We start from the raw sequence: 24,819 nt of genomic DNA on the forward strand, positions 1-24,819 counted from the left end.
TGTGCTGGGGACAATCCAGGGATTTGTTCTGTGACCTTTCCACACCCATCTCCTATCTAGGGAGGGCAGGTGAGGTAGGGCTGGGGGTAGGTGGGGGCATGGCCCCAGGGCTGGGGGTGCCCTGGAGGGCAGGGCCCCAAGACCAGCACAGACCTGGGTGACACGGAGCAAGCTCCTGGGAGTGTCCCCAGCCCGCTGGGTGAGGCCACACCTGCTCGCAGGTGCTGCTATAAAGCTCCAGCCCCAGAGCCGCTGCCAGTTCCTGATTCCTGGACTGTCGAGAGCCCTGTGGGCTAACGGGAGGCGCAGCCCCACCGGGCGAGGCAGAGAGAGACAGAGCCCGGTGCTGGGACACCTGGGGCCAAGCCCCGACCCCACCAGCCACCATGAAGCCCAGAAGCCTGAGCACAGATGCCCTGCGGCTGGGTCTAGTCCTGCTGCTGCTGGCCACAGGTGAGCCTTAGTCTCCAGGAGCTGCTGGGAGGGGGCCATCGGGCCTGAGCAGCACTTGTGGAGTCGGCTCAGACCCACCCCGGGGCACTGGGCTGCTCAGATGGGGGTGGGGCCATGGCTCAGCAGGTCCGGCAGCCCCAGGGCCCAGCTCTGTTCCGCTGCCTTGATCCACTGACCTGCCCCTCGACGGGGGACAATGGGCGAGTGGGGCCTGATTGTCCCAGATGCTGCAGTGACCCAGAGAACAATGGGCAGCACCCAGTGTTCTTGGGGTCCCCTCTGCCCAGCTCCCGCACAAGGGCCCAGTGTTACTGGGGTCCCCTCTGCCCAGCCCCCCCCAGGGTCCAGTGTTCCTAGGGTGCCCTCTGCGCAGCCCCACCCAGGGCTCTGTGTTCATGGGGTCCCCTCTCCCCTGGGCTGGGTGCTTTGGGGAGCCCCTTCTCCTCCCCCGGGCCCCTTTCTGACGGTGCCCAGGAACTCCCGGGGTTGGGACCCAGGAGGGCGTTGGCCGACAGCCATTGGCCGACACTCCCCAGGGGCTGACGCAGGTGTGTCTGGACTGTGTCGGTCTGGCTGAGCCCAGTGCTAACGGCCCAGGACCAGTCAGGGAAGCCCAGCAGGGAACGTCCGGTCCAGGACCCCCGGGGGCAGCATGTGGGTCCCTTCCTGAGAGTGCAGGGAGCCCACGCCCCGAGTGACCTGCCAGGAGGCCGGGACACGCGCCCCAAGAGAAGGGGGGATGTTAGCCCCAGGCTGGTGCTGGCTGCAGGACAGGCCCCAGCTGCGGGCTCAGGTCGAGGGCGTCTTTATCAGTCCCAGGACTGCGTGGCCCATGGGCCGCCTGTGAGCGGGGCAGTGCTGCTCACTGGCCGGCCGGGCTCTCGGCATCGGGGTGGGCTGCTGTGTTAGCGGCAGGAATTGCTCAGCGGGACGCCGCAGCGGGACGTGCGAGGCCCAGGAAGGATGGGGTCGGAGCCTCAGCACTCCAGGGCTGGAGCCCCGGCTGCCCGCACTGCCTGGGGGCACAGGTGTGGAGCTAGGGCAGCTGGGGGCTGCCGCACCCCTTGGCTTGAAGTGGTTTCCATCATACACAGGGTTAAACTTTGCTTCAATGGCTCTCAGCTCCCGCACTGTACAAATTGTTCCAGCAGCCCTGCCTTGGGGCGTGCCAGCAGGCAGAGGAGAGGCCAGGAGGGGCAGGGAGGGCCCTGCCCCTGGGGCTCAGCCCCATCCATCTGTGAAAAGGAGGGAGGCAGAGCCCAGCCCAGCCCGCCCCACGGCTCGCGCCACACGGGGCACACAGGTCTGGGGAGCTTTCCGGGGAACCCAGGGGTGGGGGCAGCTCCCCGGGGACCCTGCAGGGCTTGTCTCTACGGGGGACATCGGGCAGCTCCAGGTGGGACCCCAAGGGCTCCCGACACCCGGCTCCACGCACCGAGTCCGGCCTCCAGACACGGGGCTCGGGGAAGGTGCCTGATCCGCAGCGGGGCTGAGCTGTGCTGGAGCCCAGGGGTCGCTGGTAGGGGTCCACGTCAGACCCCACATCGGGGTGTTGGAGCCCCGGCAGCGCAGCCCCTCTCCGAGTTCGGGGGGGGGGAGGGGGACTCGATCTGTCAGGCTGCGGCCCCAGGCGCTCCAGTCGCTCCCATCCAACCAGCACGGGGATCATCAGCACGGCCCCGGGACCTGTCCCCACAGGCCACCCCCGGCTCCTGCAGGACCCCCAGGCAACAGTGACGTGCCCCCTCCTTGTCTGACCCCTGCCTAGGAGCCACTTCATCCCCTCGGGGTCACCAGCTGCCCCCCTTGTCCCTGTGACAGGCCAGGCCTTGGCTGAGCCCTGGGAGCTTTCGGCCTCGCTGGGACCTTGTGGCAGTGAGTTCCCCAGGCTCATCACGTGCTGTGTAAAATAACTGCCCCTGACTCCTGGGCGCCTGATGGCCCTGGGGGTTTCTGCTCCTCACTTGAACCCCACATTTTGTTCTGTTTTCTCTGAACTGAATAGACCGATTCTCTCCTAGGAAACACGACCGCCAACACGGCCACAGCCGGCACGGCACCCGCCAGCGACACGACCACCCCCATGCCCCAAGGGGACACAACCACCCTGGCCCCCCTCGGTGACACAACCACCCCGGCCCCCCTCGGTGACACAGCCACACCCACACTCCCCGGTGACACGACTACCCCCGGGCCTCCTGGTGACACGACTACCCCTGGTGACACAACCACCCCTGAGCCTCCCAGTGACACAACCACCCCGGCCCCCCTCGGTGACACAACCACCCCCACACTCCCCGGTGACACGACTACCCCCGGGCCTCCCAGCGAGACGACTACCCCCAGTCCTCCTGGCGATACGACTACCCCTGGTGACACAACCACCCTGGCACCCCCTGGCGACACAACCACCCCTGAGCCTCCCGGTGACACAACCACCCCTGGGTCTCCTGGCAACACAACCACCCCTGAGCCTCCCGGCGACACAACGACCCCGGCACCCCCTGGTGACACAACCACACCCACACTCCCCGGTGACACAACCACCCCCACACTCCCCGGTGACATGACTTCCCCCGGTGACACAACCACCCCTGAGCCTCCCAGTGACACAACCACCCCGGCCCCCCTCAGTGACACAACCACCCCCACACTCCCCGGTGACACGACCATCCCCACACTCCCCGGTGACACGATTACCCCCGGGCCTCCTGGCGACACGACTACCCCCGGTGACACAACCACCCCCACACTCCCCGGTGACACAACCACCCCAGCACCCCCTGGTGACACAACCACACCCACACTCCCCGGTGACACAACCACCCCGGCCCCCCTCGGTGACACAACCACCCCCACACTCCCCGGTGACACGACCACCCCGGCCCCCCTCGGTGACACAACCACACCCACACTCCCCGGTGACACGATTACCCCCGGGCCTCCTGGCGACACGACCGTCCCTGGCGATGTGACCGCCACCAAAATTGCAAACACCACTCCCCCCGGCAGCACCAACACGACCTCAACCCGGAGCCCCTCCACGACAGTCGTGATCCGAATCTCTCTCTTGTTCCGCATTGTGAACAGGATCTTCGACAACTCTCTTCTCGACCCCAACTCCATTAACTACCTGAAGTTGCAAGTCACTATCCAGATCATGGTGAGCACAGCAGCCCCTCCCTCCCCTCCCGGCACCCTGCCCCGGCCTGCCAGCTGGGGGTGGCTGCCAGCCCCAGGCTGGGGGCTTCGCGGGGAGCTCCATCGAGCTGCCGTGAGCCTTCGGGCCTCTGGTGGCTGCTGCCGTTCGGGCTCCACACACAGAGACCCCATGGAGCAGGGAGGGGAGACACCCCCACCCCACCCCCCGGCCCAGCCCTGGGCACCAGGCCCCTCAGCCCCAGAGTCTCCTGTCCTGGAGCAGTGAAGGGACAGACCCTCAATCCTGTCTGGGGAGCCCCCTCCCCGGGACCCTGCCCTCGGCTCTGGGCCCCTCTGCCCCTCTCCAGCCAGCTGTGGGGAGACACCCCGTGCCCCTGCACCCCAGCGAAGAGCACAGAGAAGAACAAGGAAGGTTGGCAGGGGCCGGGGCAGATCCGCCAAGCTGGGTGCTCCCAGCCTCCCCGAGCTGGCTGGGTGCTGGCGGTGACCCTGTTCCCCTCTGTCTCTGACAGTACGGCAAGATCTATGGCTGCCCAACGTGCCCGAATGGGCAGAACTACCTGGGATTGACTGATCTGCGTTTCAGGTACAGTGTGTGCCATGGGGCTGCCCCAGCTGTGGGCAGGGAAGGGGGCAGCCTGCTGCCTCCTGGGTTGGGGTGGGGGAGAAAGGTGAGGAGAGAGAGGCTAAATCTGTGAGCGTGTGACCCTGGGGGGGACATGTCTGAGCAGCCCAGAGCTTTGGCTGCCTGAGGCCGTGCTGGGCAGGTGTGCTGCCCTGGGGGGCTGTGGCAGGGGTAGGGGCAGGTGGGAATGGAGGAGCCAGAGCAGGGGCAGGTGGGAATAGGGGAGGTTGGTGCAGGGGCAGGTGGGAATAGGGGAGGTTGGTGCAGGGACAGGTGGGAAGGGCAGGGTTGGGGCAGAGGCAGGTGGGAATAGTGGAGGTTTGTGCGGGGGCTGGTGGGAATGGAGGAGCCGGAGCAGGGGCTGGTGGGAATAGGGGAGGTTGGTGCAGGGGCAGGTGGGAATAGGGGAGGTTGGTGCAGGGGCAGATGGGAAGGGGGGGGTTGGGCAGGGGCAGGTGGGAATGGAGGAGCCGGAGCAGGGGCAGGTGGGAATAGGGGAGGTTGGTGCGGGGGCAGGTGGGAATGGAGGAGCCGGAGCAGGGGCAGGTGCGAATGGAGGAGCCGGAGCAGGGGCAGGTAGGAATAGGGGAGGTTGGTGCGGGGGCAGGTGGGAATAGGGGAGCTGGTGCAGGGACAGGTGGGAAGGGCAGGGTTGGGGCAGAGGCAGGTGGGAATAGTGGAGGTTTGTGCGGGGGCTGGTGGGAATGGAGGAACCGGAGCAGGGGCAGGTGGGAATAGGGGAGGTTGGTGCAGGGGCAGATGGGAAGGGGGGGGTTGGGCAGGGGCAGGTGGGAATAGGGGAGGTTGGTGCGGGGGCAGGTGGGAATGGAGGAGCCGGAGCAGGGGCAGGTGGGAATAGGGGGGGTTGGAGCAGGGGCAGGTGGGAATAGGGGAGGTTGGTGCGGGGGCAGGTGGGAATAGGGGAGGTTGGTGCAGGGGCAGGTGGGAATGGAGGAGCCGGAGCAGGGGCAGGTGGGAATAGGGGGGGTTGGAGCAGGGGCAGGTGGGAATAGGGGAGGTTGGTGCGGGGGCAGGTGGGAATAGGGCAGGGTTGGGGCAGGGGCAGGTGGGAATAGGGGGGGTTGGGCAGGGGCAGGTGGGAATAGGGGAGGTTGGTGCGGGGGCAGGTGGGAATGGAGGAGCCGGAGCAGGGGCAGGTGGGAATAGGGGAGCTGGTGCAGGGGCACGGGAAGGGCCGGGGCCAGACCCAGTTAACGCCCCCTCTCCGGCACGCTCGGCAGCCAGGGCTCGGTGGTGACAGAGTCCGTCCTGCTGTACCGAGTGAGCGACGACACCAGCATCAGCGCCGCCGACATTGAGCAGCAGCTGAGACAAAGGCTGGGCAGGAATAACAGCTTTGATGGGCTCCAGCTGGACAGTATCCGCGGTGAGCAGGCTCCAGCCGGGCCCCACAGTGTGGCCACAGCCACGTGTCCGGGGGTCCCTGTCCTGGGGGGCTCAGCCCATGGCTGAGGGGGGCTGGTGTCCTTGGCCCTTGTGCAGAGCTCTGTGGAGACCGGGCTGCCCCCGGGGGCTCCTCCAGCTCCCAGCAGAGCCCCCTGGCTGGGCTGCTTTGGGGCGTGTCTGTGGAGGGTGCCTGCCCTGCCCTGCCAGCCCGGCCCAGCCTGTATCTGTCCCAGGGAGGGAGGGAGGGTTTCTGGGCCCCCTGGCAGGGTGCCCATTCAGAGCCGTCCTCGCTGACCCTGGGGCTGGGCCCCCGGCCATCAACTCAGCCTCTTCCCAGCACCCCTGGGCCAGCCCCTTTCCCTGGCTCTTCTGCCTGGCCAGCTGCGTCCCCTGGCGTGGGCCCCTCTACGGGATCCCTCCCCTCCGGGTCCTCCCCAGCCCCTGACTGCTCCTACTTGTGTTTCAGCCAGTTTTATCGGAACAAGTTCGCCCACCTCGGCGCCAGCACCCCTGGTGCCCGGCTGGGGCATCGCCCTGCTGGTCCTGGTCTGCATTGGGCTGGTGCTGAGCATTCTCCTCTTCATCCTGCTGGTGAGTGCCCCCCCGCTGCCCATCCCTCCGGCCTCAGGCCCCTCCAGCCTCTCTCCTTCTCCCTGCCTGACCCCTGCATCCCCTCCGCGCCCCCGCTCACCAGCCTCCTCTCGCCCCTCTAGATCGTCTGCTCGTGCTGCAGGAGGAACCGTGGGAAGCTGGATATGTTCAGCTCGCAGGCCTCATACCAGCCCATGAGCGAGTACCCCACCTACCACACCCACGGGCGCTTCAGCGCCCCTGGCAAGAAGCAGAACCCCTACAGTGACGTAAGCAGCGGGGCCTGGTCCTGCCCTGGGGTGCCCCCTTGCCCAGCATGTGCCCCAATGCCTGTCCCCGTACACTGCCTGGGTGCACCCCGGACGCCGGCCCCCAGTACATGGCACCCCTGCCAGGCACACGCTGGGGGTGGATGTCCCCCACATTGCTCACTGAGGGGAGGTTTTGAGGGGAAAAGGGTGTTGGTGAGCTCATCCCAGAAAATTTCACCAGAGAGAAGAACACAAACCCGGAGGTGTGGGGGGGCTAGTGCATGATGGCGGCACGGTGCTTCCCACGGTCCTAACTGTGTCCCACGCAATGCACCCCCCAGGACAGAGCTGGCCGGGAGAAGGGCAAAGGGGATCCCAGAGCCAGGAATGTAAGCACGGGGCCCTGCTGCACTATACAGCTGTCACGGAGTCCCTGGGCGATGCTCTGGAACTGCTCCCCATGAAGCCAGTCAGGACTCTGGGGCAGTCGCCTTTCTGTGAGCAGCCTGTCTTCAGGACACGCAGCTCACACAGCTTCCACCTCCCTGGGTCTGACCTCGGAGCATTCAGCCTCCTCTGCCCCTCCGTGCGCTTCCCACAGCCACTCCACTCAGTCGGGGTCCTGGGGAAGCCAGAGGGTCCTGCCCCCCAACTCCGCAGTCAGACGTGACTCTCACCCAGCCAGTAAAACAGAGGGTTTATTAGATGACAGGAACATGGTCTAACACAGAGCTTGTAAGTGCAGAGAACCGGAACCCTCAGCCGGGTCCATTTTGGGGGGCAGTGAGCCAGACAACCACTTCTGCACTTCACTCCATGTCCCAGCCAGCCCCAAACTGAAACTCCCTCCAGCCCCTCCTCCTCTGGGCTTTGTCCCTTTCCCGGGTCAGGAGGTCACTGGATTCCTTTGTTCTCCAACCCTTTAGCTCTCACCTTGCAGGGGGAAGGGCCCAGGCCATCAGTTGCCAGGAAACAGGGTGTTGGCCATTGTCTGTGTCCAGACCCCTGCACACACCTGCCCTCTAGGGCTCTGCAACAATCATACCCCCTTACCCCACCAGCTAGATACTTAAGAACTGCACAGGGGAAACTGAGGCACCCCCACACTATTCAGAGGAAACATTAAGAACAGTCCCACTTTGTCACAACAGCTCGTCGGGAGGGGGGGGATGTGCTGGGGTGATGCAATGTGGGGGGTGTTCCTGGGGTAGAGAGGGGGTTATGTGGTGTGATCCTGTGGGATTATAGAGCATGGTCTTGGTTTGGTTATGGGGTGTGGTTCCTGCGGGTGATGCAACAGGGGGGTGTCTGGGGGATTATAGAGCGAGGTCCTGGCGGGTAGTCCTGTGGTGTGGGGGTGCATGTTCCTGGAGGGACAGGGGATGGGTCTGACCAGAGTCCGGGGAAGTGTTGTTCTCCCCAGTCAGGTGGCTGCAGCCCAGGTCCCGTGGGGCAGCCTCTGACCTTGACCCCGGCCCCCCTCGCTGAGTTAATCACTAACAGGGCAGCTCCTGGCTGATGTGAAACCAGCAGCTAATGGCTCTGCCCGCCCCGCCCCCACGGCTCAGCCCAGGTCTCTGGGGGCCGCCAGTCCTGTACCTGCCATGGCCTGTCCTGTCCTGGGCAGCACCAGCGTCCCCTGTCCCTGCCTGCCCTGGGACCAGGGCTCGGATGGTCCGTACCCCCGCCCCATCGCTCTCCATTCCCATGGGGGCTCGGCGCGGCTCCAGCGGGACCCTCAGCAGGGCTGTTTGGGGAGAGAAAGAAGGAGCCACCGACCGGCTCCTCCGCCTCAGCCTGGGAAGAGCGTTAGGTGTGGCTGGGGGCGAGTAACCCCTGACCAGGCCCCGGCCCCGCTGGCTTCTCTGGCCCCGGCAGGTCCTGCGCCAGACAGGGCGTTTGCTGAACGCTCGGCCCTAGTTCGGCAGCAATTCACTCCGGGCTGGTCTCTGGTCAGACGAGATGGTCACCATGGGCCGGCCGGCCTGGGACAGTCCAACCTGGACTCTGTGACTCCTGCTGCTGTCTGTGGGGAACGAGCCCCCTGCCTTGCTCCAGAGGGGCGGGGGCCTGGAGTGGGGCTGGGATCAGAGGGTGCAACAGTGGGTGGGGGGACGGAGTGAGAGGGGGGTCAGAGGGTGGCTTTGGTAGTGGGGGTAGGGGCAGGGTGAGGTGATGGAGAGGAGGTGGAGTGGTAGGGCAGGGAGGGAGGAGGTTGGGGTCAGAGGATGGCACTGTGGGTAGGGGGATAGAATGGGGATGAGGTTGAGGGTGGGGTAGTGGGGCAGAGATGGAGGTGGGGGTCGCAGAGCAAGGTGGTGGGGCAGGGAGGGAGGGGGGTGGGGTCGCAGAGCGAGGTGGTGGGGCAGGGTGGGAGGGGGAAGGGGTCACAGAACGAGGTGGTGGGGCAGGCAGGGAGGGGGGTGGGGTCGCAGAGCGAGGTGGTGGGGCAGGGTGGGAGGGGGAGGGGGTCACAGAACGAGGTGGTGGGGCAGGGAGGGAGGGGGAGGAGGTCGCAGAGCGAGGTGGTGGGGCAGGCAGGGAGGGGGGTGGGGTCGCAGAGCGAGGTGGTGGGGCAGGCAGGGAGAGGGAGGGGGTCGCAGAGCGAGGTGGTGGGGCAGGCAGGGAGGGGGGTGGGGTGCAGAGCGAGGTGGTGGGGCAGGCAGGGAGAGGGAGGGGGTCGCAGAGCGAGGTGGTGGGGCAGGCAGGGAGGGGGAGGGGGTCGCAGAGCGAGGTGGTGGGGCAGGCAGGGAGGGGGAGGGGGTCGCAGAGCGAGGTGGTGGGGCAGGCAGGGAGGGGGAGGGGGTCGCAGAGCGAGGTGGTGGGGCAGGCAGGGAGGGGGGTGGGGTCGCAGAGCGAGGTGGTGGGGTAGGCAGGGAGGGGGAGGGGGTCGCAGAGTGAGGTGGTGGGGCAGGGAGGGAGGGGGTGGGGTCGCAGAGCGAGGTGGTGGGGCAGGCAGGGAGGGGGGTGGGGTCGCAGAGCGAGGTGGTGGGGCAGGCAGGGAGGGGGAGGGGGTTGCAGAGCTAGGTGGTGGGGCAGGGAGGGAGGGGAGTGGGGTCAGAGGATGGCACTGTGGGTAGGGGGGATGGAGTGGGGGTGAAGTTGAGGGTGGGGTAGTGGGATGGGGTGTGGTCGCAGAGCGAGGTGGTGGGGTAGGCAGGGAGGGGGAGGGGGTCACAGATCGAGGTGGTGGGGCAGGCAGGGAGGGGGTGTGGTCGCAGAGCGAGGTGGTGGGGTAGGCAGGGAGGGGGTGGGGGTCGCAGAGTGAGGTGGTGGGGCAGGGAGGGAGGGGGTGGGGTCGCAGAGCGAGGTGGTGGGGCAGGCAGGGAGGGGGGTGGAGGTGGGTCGATGCCTGGCTCTGAGACAAGGCTCTCTACAAATGGCCCCCTTGGCAGCGCTGGCTGGGCCCCTTGCCCGGGGCGGCCTGGCTGGGCTCTGCCTCCTGCACCGTGCCCATGGATCCCAGGCGGCCCTGCTCCTGCCCCGGGACGGGGGGTTAGTGTTGCTCTCACGCCCCTGCTGACCGGTGGAAGGGCAGCCGAGGCCCCTGCTGAGCCCGGGGTGGCAGGTGCCCTCGGGGAGGGCGGCTGGGCGGGAGCAGGCGGAGTCTGGACGTGAGGCTCTGGTTTTGCCTCCCCATGGAGCCCCGGCAGCCCTTAGCGGGTGGCTGGTGCCTCCTCGGCTCCACGTTTCTCTCCCTGTGACTGAACAGCCTCCCCTGCCCCCTTGCCCGCTGCCCCCGGCGCCGGCCCGGCACAGCTGCCTGGTGCCATGGCGCGCCGGGGCTGCCAGGAGCTCTGCCAGGGCTCAGTGACGGGGAGCCGAGGCCGGTGCAGGGGTGGAGGACTTGGGGGGCACTATCAGCGTGAGGGGCCTAGTGATGCCAGCACCAAGAGCCTGCAGCCCCTCTGCAGGGGGTGGGGGGTGCGTCTGCGGGGGGCCCCGCCAGCTGAGCCGCCTGGGCTGGGCTGGGAGCTGGCGTGAGCCAGCGCTCGGAGGAGTGGGCAGCTGGGGGCTCGTCAGTCCCTGTTGTCACCGGCTGTGCATTTGGCATGGCAGAGAAGCCCTGCTGCCCGGTGAGGTTCCTGGGGGGCTGGGCCCTGAAGCCGCCCCGGTGGGTGTTTGTGTCCCTGTTCCTCGCTGGGCTGGCTCCAGCTCCTCTGCTCTGCAGCCGGTGGCTCAGGCTGTTCAAACACCCGGCCTGAGGCCTGAGTAAATATTTACCTCTGCGCCGGCTAGAGACAAAAGAGCCAAGTCATGGGAAGCTGGGGCGGGACAGGCGGGGCGCGTAGCCAGCTCCTAGGCACCTTGGAGGGGCTGGCGTTGCCTGGAGGGTGTGCCCCCTCCGCCCGGACCCCTGGCCCGCTGGCAGGGCAGGCCTGTGCAGGTCGGGGTGGGGGGCAGTGAGGGGCAGAGCTGGGCGCGTGACAAGAGCCATATTTACAGTAGACACTGGGCTGTTTGTGGTGCTGCTGGCAGGAGTCCAGCGCTTGCTCCTGCGGCGCCAGGTGCTCTGAACATTAACCCCGTGAGGCAGCCACAGCCCTGCGGGGCTCTGGGGTGGGGTCACCTTCCCCCAGCCCCATCACGTGCCCCCCACGCTGCCGTGGGGCGGCGGAGCTGGTGCGGTCCCTGAGGTCTCTCCCTGCTGCCAGGGATGGGGTAGCCGGGATCGAATGGGACTGGGGTCTGTTCGCCAGGGCTCGGCCCACTGAGCCCCTCCCCAGCCCCAGAGCCCCGGTTTCCATGCCGACGGGGTACGTGGTGGTTGCCTGGTTGGGGGTCCTGTTGCCAGGTAACGGTGGATTGGCCCAGCCTGGCTCTAACCCCATCCCCTCTGCTTCCTCCCAGATCGCCACCGGCAACGGCACCAACGCCTTCTACGCCAACCCTGCCACGTCAGAGAATCTCTAGGGGGCCACCCCAAGGACCGGCGGGAGCAGAGCTCCCAGCATCGCCGCGTGCTTCCTGCAGCTGGACTCCAGGGTGCCGGGCAGGGCGACTGCACTGTGGGAGAGAGGGTTGGATTCACAGTGGGCCAGGGTGGGGAGGGGGTGACGGCCCCCTCCACCCTGCAACCCCCAGCCCTGTGGGAGGGGGAGCTGCTCCAGCTCTGATTGGGCCATGTGGGGTGAGCACTAATGGGGCAAATTCCTAATGGGGGAGGGTAAAGGGGCTGCCCTATATATTCCCCCACCAACCAGCCTGGGCAGTGCAGGGAATATGACAGGGACTCCCCAGGGGAGCCCCCCCGCATACTGCCCCGAGCTGCGTATGGGCTGTTCCCCTGCCCCACTGCCCTGGGGGGCCCTCTCTGGCCCAGCTCTCGCCTGTTCCCAGGAGATGGGAGCGAGCGTCCGAACACATGAAGGAACTGGATGAACAATGCGAGGGAAGAACCTCCCCTACTCCCCCCAGCTCCAAGCACCTCCTGCCCCCAATCACTTGCCAAATGCCGTATCTGGCCACAAGGCCCCCAGTGTACTGGTTCCAGGGGTCACGTTGGCCTGCACCACTGGCCTGGGGCTGTTTTTGTACCTGTGATCTCTAACCACACTGTTCTGTGATGGCCGCCCCGCCGTGACGGGGGGAGGAGGGGTCACAATGTCCTTGGGAAGGTCTGTATTTATAGGGATGCACAATAAAGGGATCTGTGATGAGTCAGGCTCTAGCCTGGTTTTCTCCTGCACCTCTCGGGCTTCTGCTTCGGAAGGGTGGAGCTGTGGCTGCCCTGAGCTCTCGTTCTGCAGGGCCGCTGGAGTTCTCAGGGGCTCTTGCTGGGGATCGGGGCCTATGGCGGAGCCGTCCTTTAGTGCCATTTCTTACTGGCTCACCGCGTGTGACGGGGAGAAACCGCCTGCCACTGCCCTCCTCCCTTTGGCTGTGTGCAGAGGTGTGTCCAGGGGCCCAGCCTGGGACAAGCTGAAACTCATGGGAAGGGCTGGGCAAGGCACTGGGCAAACACAGAAACGCCAGAAAACAAGGAAACAAAAGTGAATAGTTATGTAAGGAACTGACTGTGGGGCTAGGCCCAGGGCACAGGGCCAGGCAGCACCACCCCAGCCAGAGCCTCAGGTCCCTGGGCCCCTTAGCTCCCCCACCCCACCCTCAGAGGTGGGTTACTGGGCTCCTTGGCTCCTGACTCAGGAAAGCTGCAGCTACAGCCCCAAACCCCTGCTGCCCCAGGGAGGGCCTGACCCCAGTCTGTTGATATGGAGTGCACCCAGGAGGGGCTGGAGCCCACGGCCATGACCACGCCCTGGGGTCCGTGAACTCCTTCTGGCCCCTCTATGGGGAGGAGGAAGCAGGAAATGCCGCTGTCCCGTGGCGTGTTTTGAAGCTAATTCCGCCCACAAGCAGTCAGGATCATAGAATAGAATCATAGAATCATAGAATATAAGGGTTGGAAGGGACCCCAGAAGGTCATCTAGTCCAACCCCCTGCTCGAAGCAGGACCAATTCCCAGTTAAATCATCCCAGCCAGGGATTTGTCAAGGCTGACCTTAAAAATTTCTAAGGAAGGAGATTCCACCACCTCCCTAGGTAACGCATTCCAGTGTTTCACCACCCTCCTAGTGAAAAAGTTTTTCCTAATATCCAATCTAAACCTCCCCCACTGCAGCTTGAGACCATTACTCCTCGTTCTGTCATCTGATACCATTGAGAACAGTCTAGAGCCATCCTCTTTGGAACCCCCTTTCAGGTAGTTGAAAGCAGCTATCAAATCCCCCCTCATTCTTCTCTTCTGCAGGCTAAACAATCCCAGCTTCCTCAGCCTCTCCTCATAAGTCATGTGTTCCAGACCCCTAATCATTTTTGTTGCCCTTCGCTGGACTCTCTCCAATCTATCCACATCCTTCCTGTAGTGTGGGGCCCAAAACTGGACACAGTACTCCAGATGAGGCCTCACCAATGTCGAATAGAGGGGAACGATCACGTCCCTCGATCTGCTCGCTATGCCCCTACTTATACATCCCAAAATGCCATTGGCCTTCTTGGCAACAATGGCACACTGCTGACTCATATCCAGTTTCTCGTCCACTGTCACCCCTAGGTCCTTTTCCGCAGAACTGCTGCCTAGCCATTCGGTCCCCTAGGATGGCGGGATGATGGAGAAGCCTGTGACGGCGTGGGAATTGGGCATAATATATTGGATGAATATTGTGTTTCTCAGTTTCCCCCATGTGGTATATGGGTAACTAGTTGTGGGGTGGAATAGTTGTTGGCTCTTTGCAGAGACACAGAGACACAGGCGTGACTCACCCCGAGCTGCCTGGGGGCCCATGGAAAGTCCCAGAGGACAATGGCCACTGTAATTGCTGGGACTCTTGGCACCTAGCAAAAAAAAGACCCTGGATGCCCCTCCCCCGCCCTTAGGAGCCAGGTGGGTGTGACCGGATGGGGGACAAAGGACTGGCGAGGGGCCAGGTGGGGCTCTTACCTGTGGGCTGCTGGAGGCTGGAGAAGCCTCTGGACTGGGGCTGAAGAGGGGTGAGAGGGCTCTGGACTGACCCAGCTGGACTTTGCTGTAACTTTCTCTTTTCTAAAAGAAAAGGAGTACTTGTGGCACCTTAGAGACGAACCAATTTATTTGAGCATGAGCTTTCGTGAGCTACAGCTCACTTCATCGGATGCATACTGTGGAAACTGCAGAAGACATTATATACACAGAGACATAAATTGGTTAGTCTCTAAGGTGCCACAAGTACTCCTTTTCTTTTTGCGAATACAGACTAACACGGCTGTTACTCTGAAACCTGTCATTTCTCTTCTCTGTGGTAACTAAGGCCGCTCTGTGCTGTGTCCACACACCAGATAATCCTCCTGCTGTTACCCCACTGGCTGAGAGTCGCTGCAGAGTCAGGAAGTTGGGGTGCAAGTCTCCCCAGGTGTCAAACTCAGGTGAGCTCTCTGCAGGGAGCTCACAGTGTGACCCAGGGGTGCTGAAGGTGCCAGAGGTTCGGTCCCAGGAGGCGGTGAAGCCGAGGGGCTGAGCCCATTGATAGTGTGACCCTAAGGGGGGGAGGGGGATGAGGGGAAGAGGCAGGTGGAGGTGGGCTGTGGGGCTGGGTATGAGGGGACCAGGCAGGTGGGGGTGGTTTTCGAGGGGATGAGGGAGGTGGGGGTGGGGTTTGAGGGGACTGTGAGGTTGCACTCCGTATGTTTTATGGAAATACGTTTATAAGTGTGAATATGATAGGTTTCAGAGGAACAGCCGTGTTAGTCTGTATTCGCAAAAAGAAAAGGAGTACTTGTGGCACCTTAGAGACTAACCAATTTATTTGAGCATGAACTTTCGTGAGCTACAGCTCACTTCATCAGATAAGGTGCCACAAGTACTCCTTTTCTTTTTGTGAATATGATGTAACTGGTATACACTTTATGCTAAAGGTCTCTTGTAAGGTATCATTACAAATCTTATAATCTACTGCGTGTGGTCATCCTATTTGTATGAATGTATCATTCTTGTACCTGAAGCTAGAAATATGAAGTATAACTCTGAAGTCCTATTGTAATTATGCAAAGTGTGGGCCATTAATGGTGGTTTAGAATCTTGACGGCTCCCATTAACCAGGACAATTGGTTGTAAATAACTCTGTTTACTTGAAGAAAAGGAGTACTTGTGGCACCTTAGAGACTAACCAATTTATTTGAGCATAAGCTTTTGTAAGCTACAGCTCACTTCATCGGATGCATACTGTGGAAAGTGTAGAAGATCTTATTATATACACACAAAGCATTTAAAAATACCTCCTCCCACCCCACTCTCCTGCTGGTAATAGCTTATCTAAAGTGATCACTCTCCTTACAATGTGTATGATAATCAAGTTGGGCCATTTCCAGCACAAATTTGATTATCATACACATTGTAAGGAGAGTGATCACTTTAGATAAGCTATTACCAGCAGGAGAGTGGGGTGGGAGGAGGTATTGTTTCATGGTCTCTGTGTATATAATGTCTTCTGCAGTTTCCACAGTATGCATCCGATGAAGTGAGCTGTAGCTCACGAAAGCTTATGCTCAAATAAATTGGTTAGTCTCTAAGGTGCCACGAGGACTCTTTGTTGTTTTTACTGATACAGACTAACACTGCTGCTACTCTGTCACCTAGTACTGGTATCCATCTTAAACCTGGTGCTTTTCTATTTAGAAGGAGGGGAGGGGACCCAGAGAGACAAAGGATTCCTGCCTTGTGCCAAAGCTATAAAGGGGGGTGGAACAGAACAAAGGGGGCTGCCAGTCATGAGAAATCCCCTAGTTACCACCTGAGCTGGAACTAATAAGAACTGTACCAGGGAAAGGATTGGGCCCAGACTAAGAAGGTGTGAGTATCAACTTGTCAACTGCTGGGAATGGGCCACATCCACCCTGATTGAATTGGCCTTGTTAGCACTTCAAAAAATAATTTTCCCTCTGTTAAAAGAAAAGGAGGATTGTGGCACCTTAGAGACTAACAAATTTGTTTGAGCATAAAGATCTGATGAAGTGAGCTGTAGCTCATGAAAGCTTATGCTAAAATAAATTTGTTAGTCTCTAAGGTGCAACAAGTACTCCTTTTCTTTTTGCGGATACAGACTAACAGGGCTGCTACTTTGAAACCTTTCCCTCTGTTGATATTCACCCCTTTTTGTCAACTGATGGGCATGGGTGACACTCACCCTAATTGAATTGCCCTCATCAGCACTGACTCCCCACTTTGTAAGGCAACTCCCATCTTTTCATGTGCTGTATATTTATACCTGCTTACTGTATTTTCCACTCCATGCATCTGATGAAGTGGGTTATAGCCCACAAATTTATGCCCAAATAAATTTGTTAGTCTCTAAGGTGCCACAAGGACTCCTTGTTGTTTTTACTGATACAGACTATCACGGCTCCCCTCTGCAGTCTGTAAAAGAAGCTTATTGGAACATCTTTGAGGGTAAGATTTAACTGTATTCAGTTTCTTAAATGTATTAGGCTTAGACTTGTGTGTTTTGTTTTACTTTGCTTGGTGACTTACTTTGTTCTGTCTGTTATTACTTGGAACCACTTAAATCCTACTTTTTATACTTAATAAGATCACTTTTGTTTATTAATTAACCCAGAGTAAGTGATTAATACCTGGGGGAGCAAACAGCTGTGCATCTCTCTCTATCAGTGTTATAGAGGGTGGACAATTTATGAGTTTACCCTGTATAAGCTTTATACAGGGGAAAACGGATTTATTTGGGGTTTGGATCTCAGTGGGGACTGGGTGTTAGGGTGCTGGAGACAGGAGCACCTGCTGAGTGGTTTTCAGTTCAAGTCTGCAGCTTTGGGGCATGGTTCAGACCCTGGGTCTGTGTTTGCAGCATGCTGGTGTGTCTGGCTCAACAAGGCAGGGTTCTGGAGTCCCAAGCTGGCAGGGAAAACAGGCTCAGAGGTAGTTTCAGCACGTTGGGTGACAGTCCCAAGGGGGTCTCTGTGACCGAACCCGTGACAGGGATGAGGCGGGTGGGGTGTGAGGGGACGAGGCAGGTGGGAGTGGGCCAGGAGTCCGTTAGCACCTGGCTAGTCCATCCCAATTACAGTTCCCAGTACCCAGTCAGAGCAGAGCCACATCCTCCCTTAGCTCCGGTCTGGTCGCTAGCACATGCAGGGGGTACAGAAGTTCTCATGCGGCCTCATGCCCTTTTGCCACCCCAAAACCTTTGGGTTTGAAACTGGGCTGGGGTTCTGTCACTGCCCCTCCCCCTCGTCTGCCAGGGAGTGAGGGGGGCAGGACCCCACCTACCTCCACGTATCAGCTGCCTTGGCCACAGTCTGGAGTGTCCTTCCCCCTGGTTGGCACAGGGAGTCACACCATGATCATTGGTGCTTACCCCAGCCCTCTCTCTGGGGCTCTGGTGCCCCAGGGGATGGTGAGGCCAGGGTGCTCCTGCAGCCCCCCCGGAGTCATCTCCCAACCCCAGGGCTGTGCATATGTCAGGAGCCCAGCTCCCCTTGTGGGGTTAACCAGTTGGCCTCACTCCTAGGACTCAGTCCTCTCCCAGCCCCCCTTCCAGGAGGGCTGTGATTTGGGCTCTCACCATGGCCATGCCCCCCCCGACCAGGCCCCTGTGTTACCAGCAGCATCCTTCCAGCTGCTCCCCTATTCTCTGGGGTCTCTCTCACCCCTGGACAGGGCAAACATGTTTAGCCATGGTCCTGCCCTGCCTGGGGCCCCCCTGTGCTCAGCTGGGGTCTCGGCCCCAACCATGCTCAGCTCTGCCTTTGCTTCCCCAGGGAGGGTAGGCAGCATCAGAGCCAGCATGAGTCTCATCTCCCATGGGAGGATGGGTGGGGACCATCCCTCCGTCCCACACAGACACCGGGCTCTGGTTACAGACAGGCCGGTATCCAGAGTGTAGCAGCTCCTCCTTTGTGTTACCAGTCGGGGGAAAATCCCCTCCTCCCTGCCAGCCCGGCAATTCACGTCTTCACATGCACTTGCCTTCTCCGCCTTCTGGCTCCCTGGATTCAAATCCTTGGCCGTTACAGATGCAGGGCTCCCTGGATCCTTTGTTAAAGAGAGGTTTCAGAGTAAGAGCCGTGTTAGTCTGTATTCGCAAAAAGAAAAGGAGGACTTGTGGCACCTTAGAGACTAACCAATTTATTTGAGCATAAGCTTTCGTGAGCTACACCTCACTTCATAGCTCACGAAAGCTCATGCTCAAATAAATTGGTTAGTCGCTAAGGTGCCACAAGTCCTCCTTTTCTTTTTGTTAAAGAGAGACAGTCATTTTCCAAAAAGATGTCAAAGCTGGTGTCCTGGAGAACCCCAGCTACCAGCCATCCTGACCCCTCCTGGGTCTGCACAGGGATCTGGGCCATAGGCAGGGCGAGGGGCTTCATCCCTGGGACCCTCACCCAGCTCACCCAGCCCCTCAGCATCTGAGGCTGCACCACCAGGGCCTGACAACAGTTCTCTCTGTCCCAGGATCTCACCACCCCAGGAATGTCTCCCCATTGACCATCCCCTTCTGCTCCCACTGGGGATCGGAGGAGCCTGAGCCCAATAGGGTACAACAGGACATGTGTACTGGGGCCTAGCATGGGAGCCCACCTCTCACCCTCTGTGCCCCTGAGGAGCTGGCTGGATGGCTGCTTCCCTCACACAGTTCACTCTCGGAGCCTGGCCTACAGGCTGCCTCCCTGGGCCGGCAGAGGCTGAGTTAGCTCCTCTGTCCTGGGCATTTGCCAAGTTAACCTTTCGAGAGTTCTGCTTGGCCACCATTTCCTTGGTCTCTGGGCATTGCGCCCATTTCTGCCCACAGTAGTAATATCTCACGTCCCCTTTCATACCCGGACCTACTGTCCACAAACTCATCTGCCAGCCTAGGCTGCAGGTCTTCCTGTCCACTAACCCCATTGCCAGGTCTTGAGGACAGATCTCATCCAGCTGCTCCAACCCAACCAGGGTATACAAATTCTCCAGCATAGTGACACCTGCACCCTTACCCCATTTGCGGAGATATTCTCCCAGCAGGGTGGTGACTTCCATGGAGGTCACACCCGCAGTCTTTTGCACACGCCAAAACCTCTTCCTATATGCCTCCATAGTCAATTCAAACTGAAGCAGCAAAGCTCTGTTGAGCAGTTCATAGTTCCCAATCTCCACTCCGTTCACTTGACTGTATGCCTCTATGGGTTTGGGACCGAGTAAGGGGGTGAGAAGTAGAGTCGATCTGCATGGTTCAAATCCCTAGCCTTTTGAGGCAGTGCAGTAGGTGTCTATATCTCCCCCACCCCTTAAACCGGGAAACAATTTGGTATCTAGGTTCCCTACGGAATTGGCATCCCGAGGCCTTTCCCCACTTACCCCTTGGTGGGCCCTCTTGCCCCTCGGCTTTTCCATCTCCGGTTCACGCTTTCGCTCCTTCTCCTAGTGTTCGGCTAGCCTCTGTTGCTCCAGCTGCCGCTCCTTTGCTCTTAGCTCCAGCTCCCACTGCTTCAAATCCACAATGGGTAGCCAGGTCATGAAGACCCCTGCTGGACAGGGCGCTGGGTCTGGTGGATGCCTAGCTGCTGCTCGCTCCAGCTGTTGCCTCGGCTGCGGCCAGACTCTCTCAAAGCCCGACTTGGGCCTGGAACCCGCTTCTTGGACCGATTGTCCTCCTCCAGCCGTCCAATCAGCTGTGCCTCGTTGTGCTTCTCCACACGGAACCCTCTCTCCCTTCACGGGTTTGCAGTGTTTGTCTTCGGGAGAGGGTTATACGGCTTTTCCCCGCTGTGTCCTTTAACTTCCCTTGTTTTACTGCTGCCAGTCACTTATTGCAAATGCAATAACTCAGCAGCCAACCGTCTACTGGGCGCATTCAGAAACCATCCTCTGGCTCCACCTGTCCCGGATCCCCAGGCCCGGTGCTCTCACATGGCTCTGGAACAGCCCCTTGGAGGAGCCCGTCCGTGTGTCAGCCCCCTTAGAGGCAAACTGTCACTGGGGTCAGTCCCTTCGCTTCACCGCCTCCTGGAACTGAACCTCGGAGCCCTCAGCATCCCTGGGTCATGCTGTGAGCTCCCTGCAGGGAGTCCATCAGAGTTGGACGCCTGGGGAGACTTGCACCCCTAAAGGGAACACTGCACCCCAACTTCCTGACTGCAGCGACTCACAGCCGGTGCTGTAACAGCAGAAGGGTTATCGGGTGTCTGAACACAGCATAGAGCAGCCTTAGTTACCACAGAGAACAGAAAATTACAGCAAAGTCCAGCTGGGTCGCCCAGAGCCCACTCACCCCTCTACAGTCTGAGTCCAGAAGCTTCTCCTGCCTCCAGCAGCCCACAGCAAGAGCCCCACCTGACCCTTCCCTCGTACTTTGTCCTCCAGACGGTCACACCCCGCTGGCTTCCTGGATCATCCATGGTATCTTGTTGCTAGGTGCCAAATATCTGGTCAATTGGAGTGGCCATTGTCTGTCTTCTGGGACTCTCCATGGGTGTGGGTCCCAGGCAGCTCTGCGTGGGTCAGGCCTGCATCTCTGGGTCTGTGCAAAGAGTAAACAATCTTTACCCCCACCCATGCACCACATAGGGGAAACTGAGGCACAGACAATATCCACCCAAAGTACTATGACAAATTCACACTCTTTCACAGGCTTGGCGGGGGTGGGGGTGTTTGAGGGGATGAGGCAGGCAAGGGGGCTGGCTGTAAGAGGATGAGGCAGTTGGAGGGCCATGGGGCTGGATGTGGGGAAAAAAGGAAGGTGGGGGCTAGGGCTGAGTGTGCGGGGATGAGGCCGGTGGGGGTGGGCCGTGGGACTGGATGTGGGGGGCTGAGGAAGGTGGGGGGGGCTGAGGCAGATGGGGGATTGGTGTGAGGGGTTGAGGCAGGTGGGTGTGGACCATGGGGCTGGGTATGAGGGAATGAGGCAGGCGGGGGGGGGGGCTTACGCAGGAGGGGCTGGGTGTGAGGGGCTGAGGCAGGCAGGGGTGGGGTAAGAGGGGGCTGTTTGGGTGGGCAGGCCAGCGCGTAATGGACACGGTCCCTGCTCTGCGGGAACTGGCAGCTATAAAGAGCCCTGAGGGCTGGGTGCGGCCAGGCCAGGGGAGATTACAGGAGCCATGTGTGGTGAAGGAGCAGCGGTCACAGCCCTAAGCTCCTGCGTCACTGAACCGTGGGCCCCCCTCAGAGCGGGGCCCTGGCAGAGCCCTGACGAGAGTGACTGTGGTGTTGCCTGCCAGCTCTGCCCAGCCTCCTGCCCCCCTCATCTCTCTCTCCCCTGTGATTCGGGGCAGAGGCCTCTCGGGTGTGTCCACACTGCAGTGTGAGCCCAGGGTCAGAGGGACTCACGTCAGCTGACCCATGAGAGAGACCCCGGGGTGTGAGCGGCTACACTAAGGCTGAACCCCATTTAACAGTGCTCGAACCCGGGTTTGAACCCAGGGTCTTGGCGCCCCCCTGCAGCCCTGCGTCAGCCCAGCCCAACTCCCCAGCGCCCGCCCGAAATAGGGCCGCTCCAGCCCCGTGACCACCATGCGCTGAGGGGGGACTTGGCTTCCACCCTGCACGGCCCAGAAGGTTTGAGCAGCCCCAGCACAGCCTGCCGGGCGGCTTTCTGGGCCGCGTGCGCCCAGCTGCCAGAGCCAGCCACATGGAGGAGGCGCTGTTGGAAGAACTCCTCTCGCTTGCTGTCACTCCTGTGTCAGGAAAGGCGCAGAGCAGCCGTGAGCCGCTGAGACATTTCGGCGACGTTGTCTGACCCGTCCGAGGATTTTATGATGGAGCAGAAGGAGGAGGACGAGGACCCTGGCATGGCAGCCTGCCACGGCCTGGTGCTGCTCACTGCGCTCCGCACAGCCACTGATGCCCCCTACGTGGACTGGCGCTTGCGGCCCGGTGCCAGAAGCCCAGGCCGGTGGGATCACGTCGTCCTGCAGGCCGGGGATGATCGGCACTGGGGGAAAGCTCCATTTCTGGAGCCTTGGGAGCAGCTTGCTCCGACCCTGCAGTGTAGACACCCGCACGAGGGCACCCTGGGCGTTCCAGAAGCGGGTTCCTAGAGCCGTCTGGAAGCCGGCTACCCCAGACTGCTCCAGTCCATTGCCAGCCAGTTTGGGGCAGGGCGTCGACTCGGGGGAAGCGGTGGCAGAAGTTTCTGAGGCAGGTAGGTGTGTGGGGCACCCCAAGATGGTAGGCAGTAAAGCTATTCCGGAGGTAAGTGCTGGACACAGCGCCTATCCCCGGGGCAGCCAAAGCCAGGGTTAGCAGGGCTCTGCCTGGCTCTCCAGCCCGTGGGCTCAGCCGCTGGCCCCCCTGCAATGGCTGTGGCTGGTGGGGGGCAATCCAGGAGCACCTTGCACCCGCTCTGCGCAGGGGGACACCTGAGTCACCACCTGGCTGCGCCGTCTGCACAGTGCTGCATGTAGGGACAAAGAACCCCAGTGGGGCCAAAGGGCCTATGGGGAAGCAGGGCCAGGGCCCGGGGGATCCCTGGCCTGGGGCACCGCAGGCAGCACGGCTGGGCCAGGAGCCTGGGTCTCTCCCTCAGGGCTTCTCTCTCCCGGGCTCAGAACTGAGTCCCATGTGCTGGGTCGAGGTGCTGCCATGTGCAAACGAGCCACCTTCCATTCCTGGGGGCCGGGCACGGCGCCAGGGCTGCCTGCCCTGCCCAGCCATCGCTAGGCTCAGCAGGGCCCTGGGCAGGAGCTGGACCAGCGCTGCCCACCCCGCCCCCTAGCGCCCGGCCCACCCTGCCGCGGCCCTGGACACAGGTACATCACAGAGACGCTTATCACCCGCCTGCCACAGCCCCCGGTTCCCTCTAAGTCACTGAGAAAGGAATGGAGACAGCTGGGGACAGGGCGAGATGTTTCCTCCCCGCCCTGCTGCCCAACCCCTCCCACGTCCCCTGCCCCGAGCGTGGCCGTCCTGCCCCCTGCATCACAGCCTCCAGCCCCCTGGGAGGGCTCCTCCTCCACCCCACAGGGCCCCTGCTCCTCTCGCCCAAGGGGCTTCCAGGCATTAGAGCGGGATGGGCTCCCTGGGGTGCCAGCCAGCCCCTGCCCAGGGGCATGAGCCTCCTCGCCTCCCCGGGGCTCAGCTGGGAATCCCCGGGCACTGAGCCAGTCACACTCAGCCCCTGGGGCCCCAAACCAGGCCCTGCTCATGGAGCTGGAGGCCCAGTGCTAGCAGCTGGCTCCTAGCGGGCCCATCGCTGAGCCAGGCTGGAGTTTGTGGGCTGTGCGGGGCACTGGGGGGCCCGTAACCCCAAGACACGCATCTGGCTCTCGCTAGTGGGAATGAGACCCCCCTCCCCCGGGGGAATCTGTGCAGCCCTCTACCACCCCCTCCCTGCCCCCCCTTCCCCTTTCCCCGCCATTTGTGTGACTCTGGTGTTCCCAGCCCAAACTATGATCTTTTATGACCCTTTACACCGTTCATAAACCTTTACAGTCCCCACCGCAAGGACATGCCACCTCCTTACGGGAAGGCTGGGCAGGGACGAGGAAGTGGTGCCCCAGACGTCCCACCCAGCCGCTGCCTGCAGAGCCCGTGTCTGGGGCCGTCCGAGGGCCGGGCGAGCAGGCAGCGCCCTCCCAGCTACGTGTCCACAGCCCTGCACGCCCCTGGGCCTCAGCCCCGCACCGTGCCCGGGCGTGAGGCGGCCCCCTGCTGCCCACGGCATCGGGACACACGGCCAGAGTGTAGGGTTGGCACGGCAGCGCATGGAGCTGTCTGTACAGCAGCCCCTCCCCTGGCTCCCGGTGTCCATCGCTGGGCTGGCATTGCCCTCTGCCGGCCGTCAGTCGTGGTGCAGCCCCGTGTCTGCCACCCACAGGCCTGTTCGGGTGGACGCCTGACTGCACAGACCGGGGAGCAGCAGCTGTGACCCCAGGGAAGCCACTTTCACCCCCCAGGGCCAGGCCCCCTGCTAACGGGGGGAGGCAGGCCAGCGTAGCAGAACCCAGGCCAGGCGTGGGCTCTGGACACTCCCCCAGCAGCTACCAGCCATTCTTCAGCAGGCACCATGGCCTAGTGGTGAGAGCAGTGGTCAGGAGTTGTGGGTTCTGTTCCCCTTCTGCCACTGATTGACTTGGGCAAATCTCTTCACCCCCACGGGCTTCTCCCTAGGGCGGTTGCGATGTCCAAGGTCTCTGGGGCAGCTGCTGGAAGGTGCTACACAAAGGCCAAAGATTTGTACGAGGGAGAGGGGCCCAGATGCGTACAGCCAGCAAGAGTGTGCCTGGGTGCCTCCTCCAGGGCTGGGTCCCACCGCGGGGGTGGCATAACCCGCAGTCTCTGTGTTACTTCAAGGGGTAAATGACATTTCACTTTCCCCACACCACTCAAGATTTACAGCCCTCTGTCATAGCCCCCCTTAGTCGGCTCCTTTCCAAGCTGAACCTGCCCCAGGTTTAATCTCTCCTCGTACGGAAGCTGTTCCAGCCCCCTGATGGTTTTTGTTGCCCTTCTCTGCCCCTTTTCCAAGGCTAATACGTCTTTCGGAGAGGGGGCGACCAGCCCCGCAGGCCGTGTTCGGGCGGGGGATACCAGGGGTTTACATTGTGCCATTACGTATTTACTGTCTCATTGTCTATCCCCTTCCCTAGCAGGGCCTAGCACCGTGTCCTCTACTTAGCCAGCCGCTGCACGCTGAGCACGTTTCCAGAGAACCAGGCACGATGACGTGGCTGGTGCTCAGCGAGGGGCCGGGCCCCGAACTGTCCTGTCCTGGGGACCCTCACTCAGGCTCAGACTCACCTGCACTTCAGAGACCCCAGCGCAGCGTCAGGCGCCTCCTCCGAGCGGCCAGGGGAGCTGCTGCGAACACAGACATGCCCAGCAGGAGGCAGCGTCGCTCGAGCAATGAGCTGCCCTCACCGCCCAAC

General features: G+C 61.6%; 1 protein-coding gene across 2 annotated transcripts; it reads left to right on the top strand.

Annotated features, from left to right (window-relative positions):
* Positions 1 to 263: 263 nt before the first annotated feature.
* Positions 264 to 12,149, top strand: MUC1 (mucin 1, cell surface associated). Of its 2 annotated transcripts, XM_048828584.2 has the most exons (7): positions 264 to 453; positions 2,475 to 3,616; positions 4,128 to 4,201; positions 5,482 to 5,627; positions 6,114 to 6,238; positions 6,361 to 6,507; positions 11,341 to 12,149. In XM_048828584.2, exons 1-7 carry the CDS (start codon positions 387 to 389, stop codon positions 11,401 to 11,403), a joined length of 1,764 nt encoding a protein of 587 aa, XP_048684541.2. In that variant the 5' UTR covers positions 264 to 386; the 3' UTR covers positions 11,404 to 12,149. The 2 variants fall into 2 exon arrangements, with proteins under 2 accessions (XP_048684541.2, XP_074978894.1); XM_075122793.1 differs by lacking the exon at positions 6,361 to 6,507.
* Positions 12,150 to 24,819: the final 12,670 nt, after the last annotated feature.

Source organism: Caretta caretta, chromosome 24 (genome assembly GCF_965140235.1).
Source record: "Caretta caretta isolate rCarCar2 chromosome 24, rCarCar1.hap1, whole genome shotgun sequence".
Classification (NCBI taxonomy): domain Eukaryota; kingdom Metazoa; phylum Chordata; order Testudines; family Cheloniidae; genus Caretta; species Caretta caretta.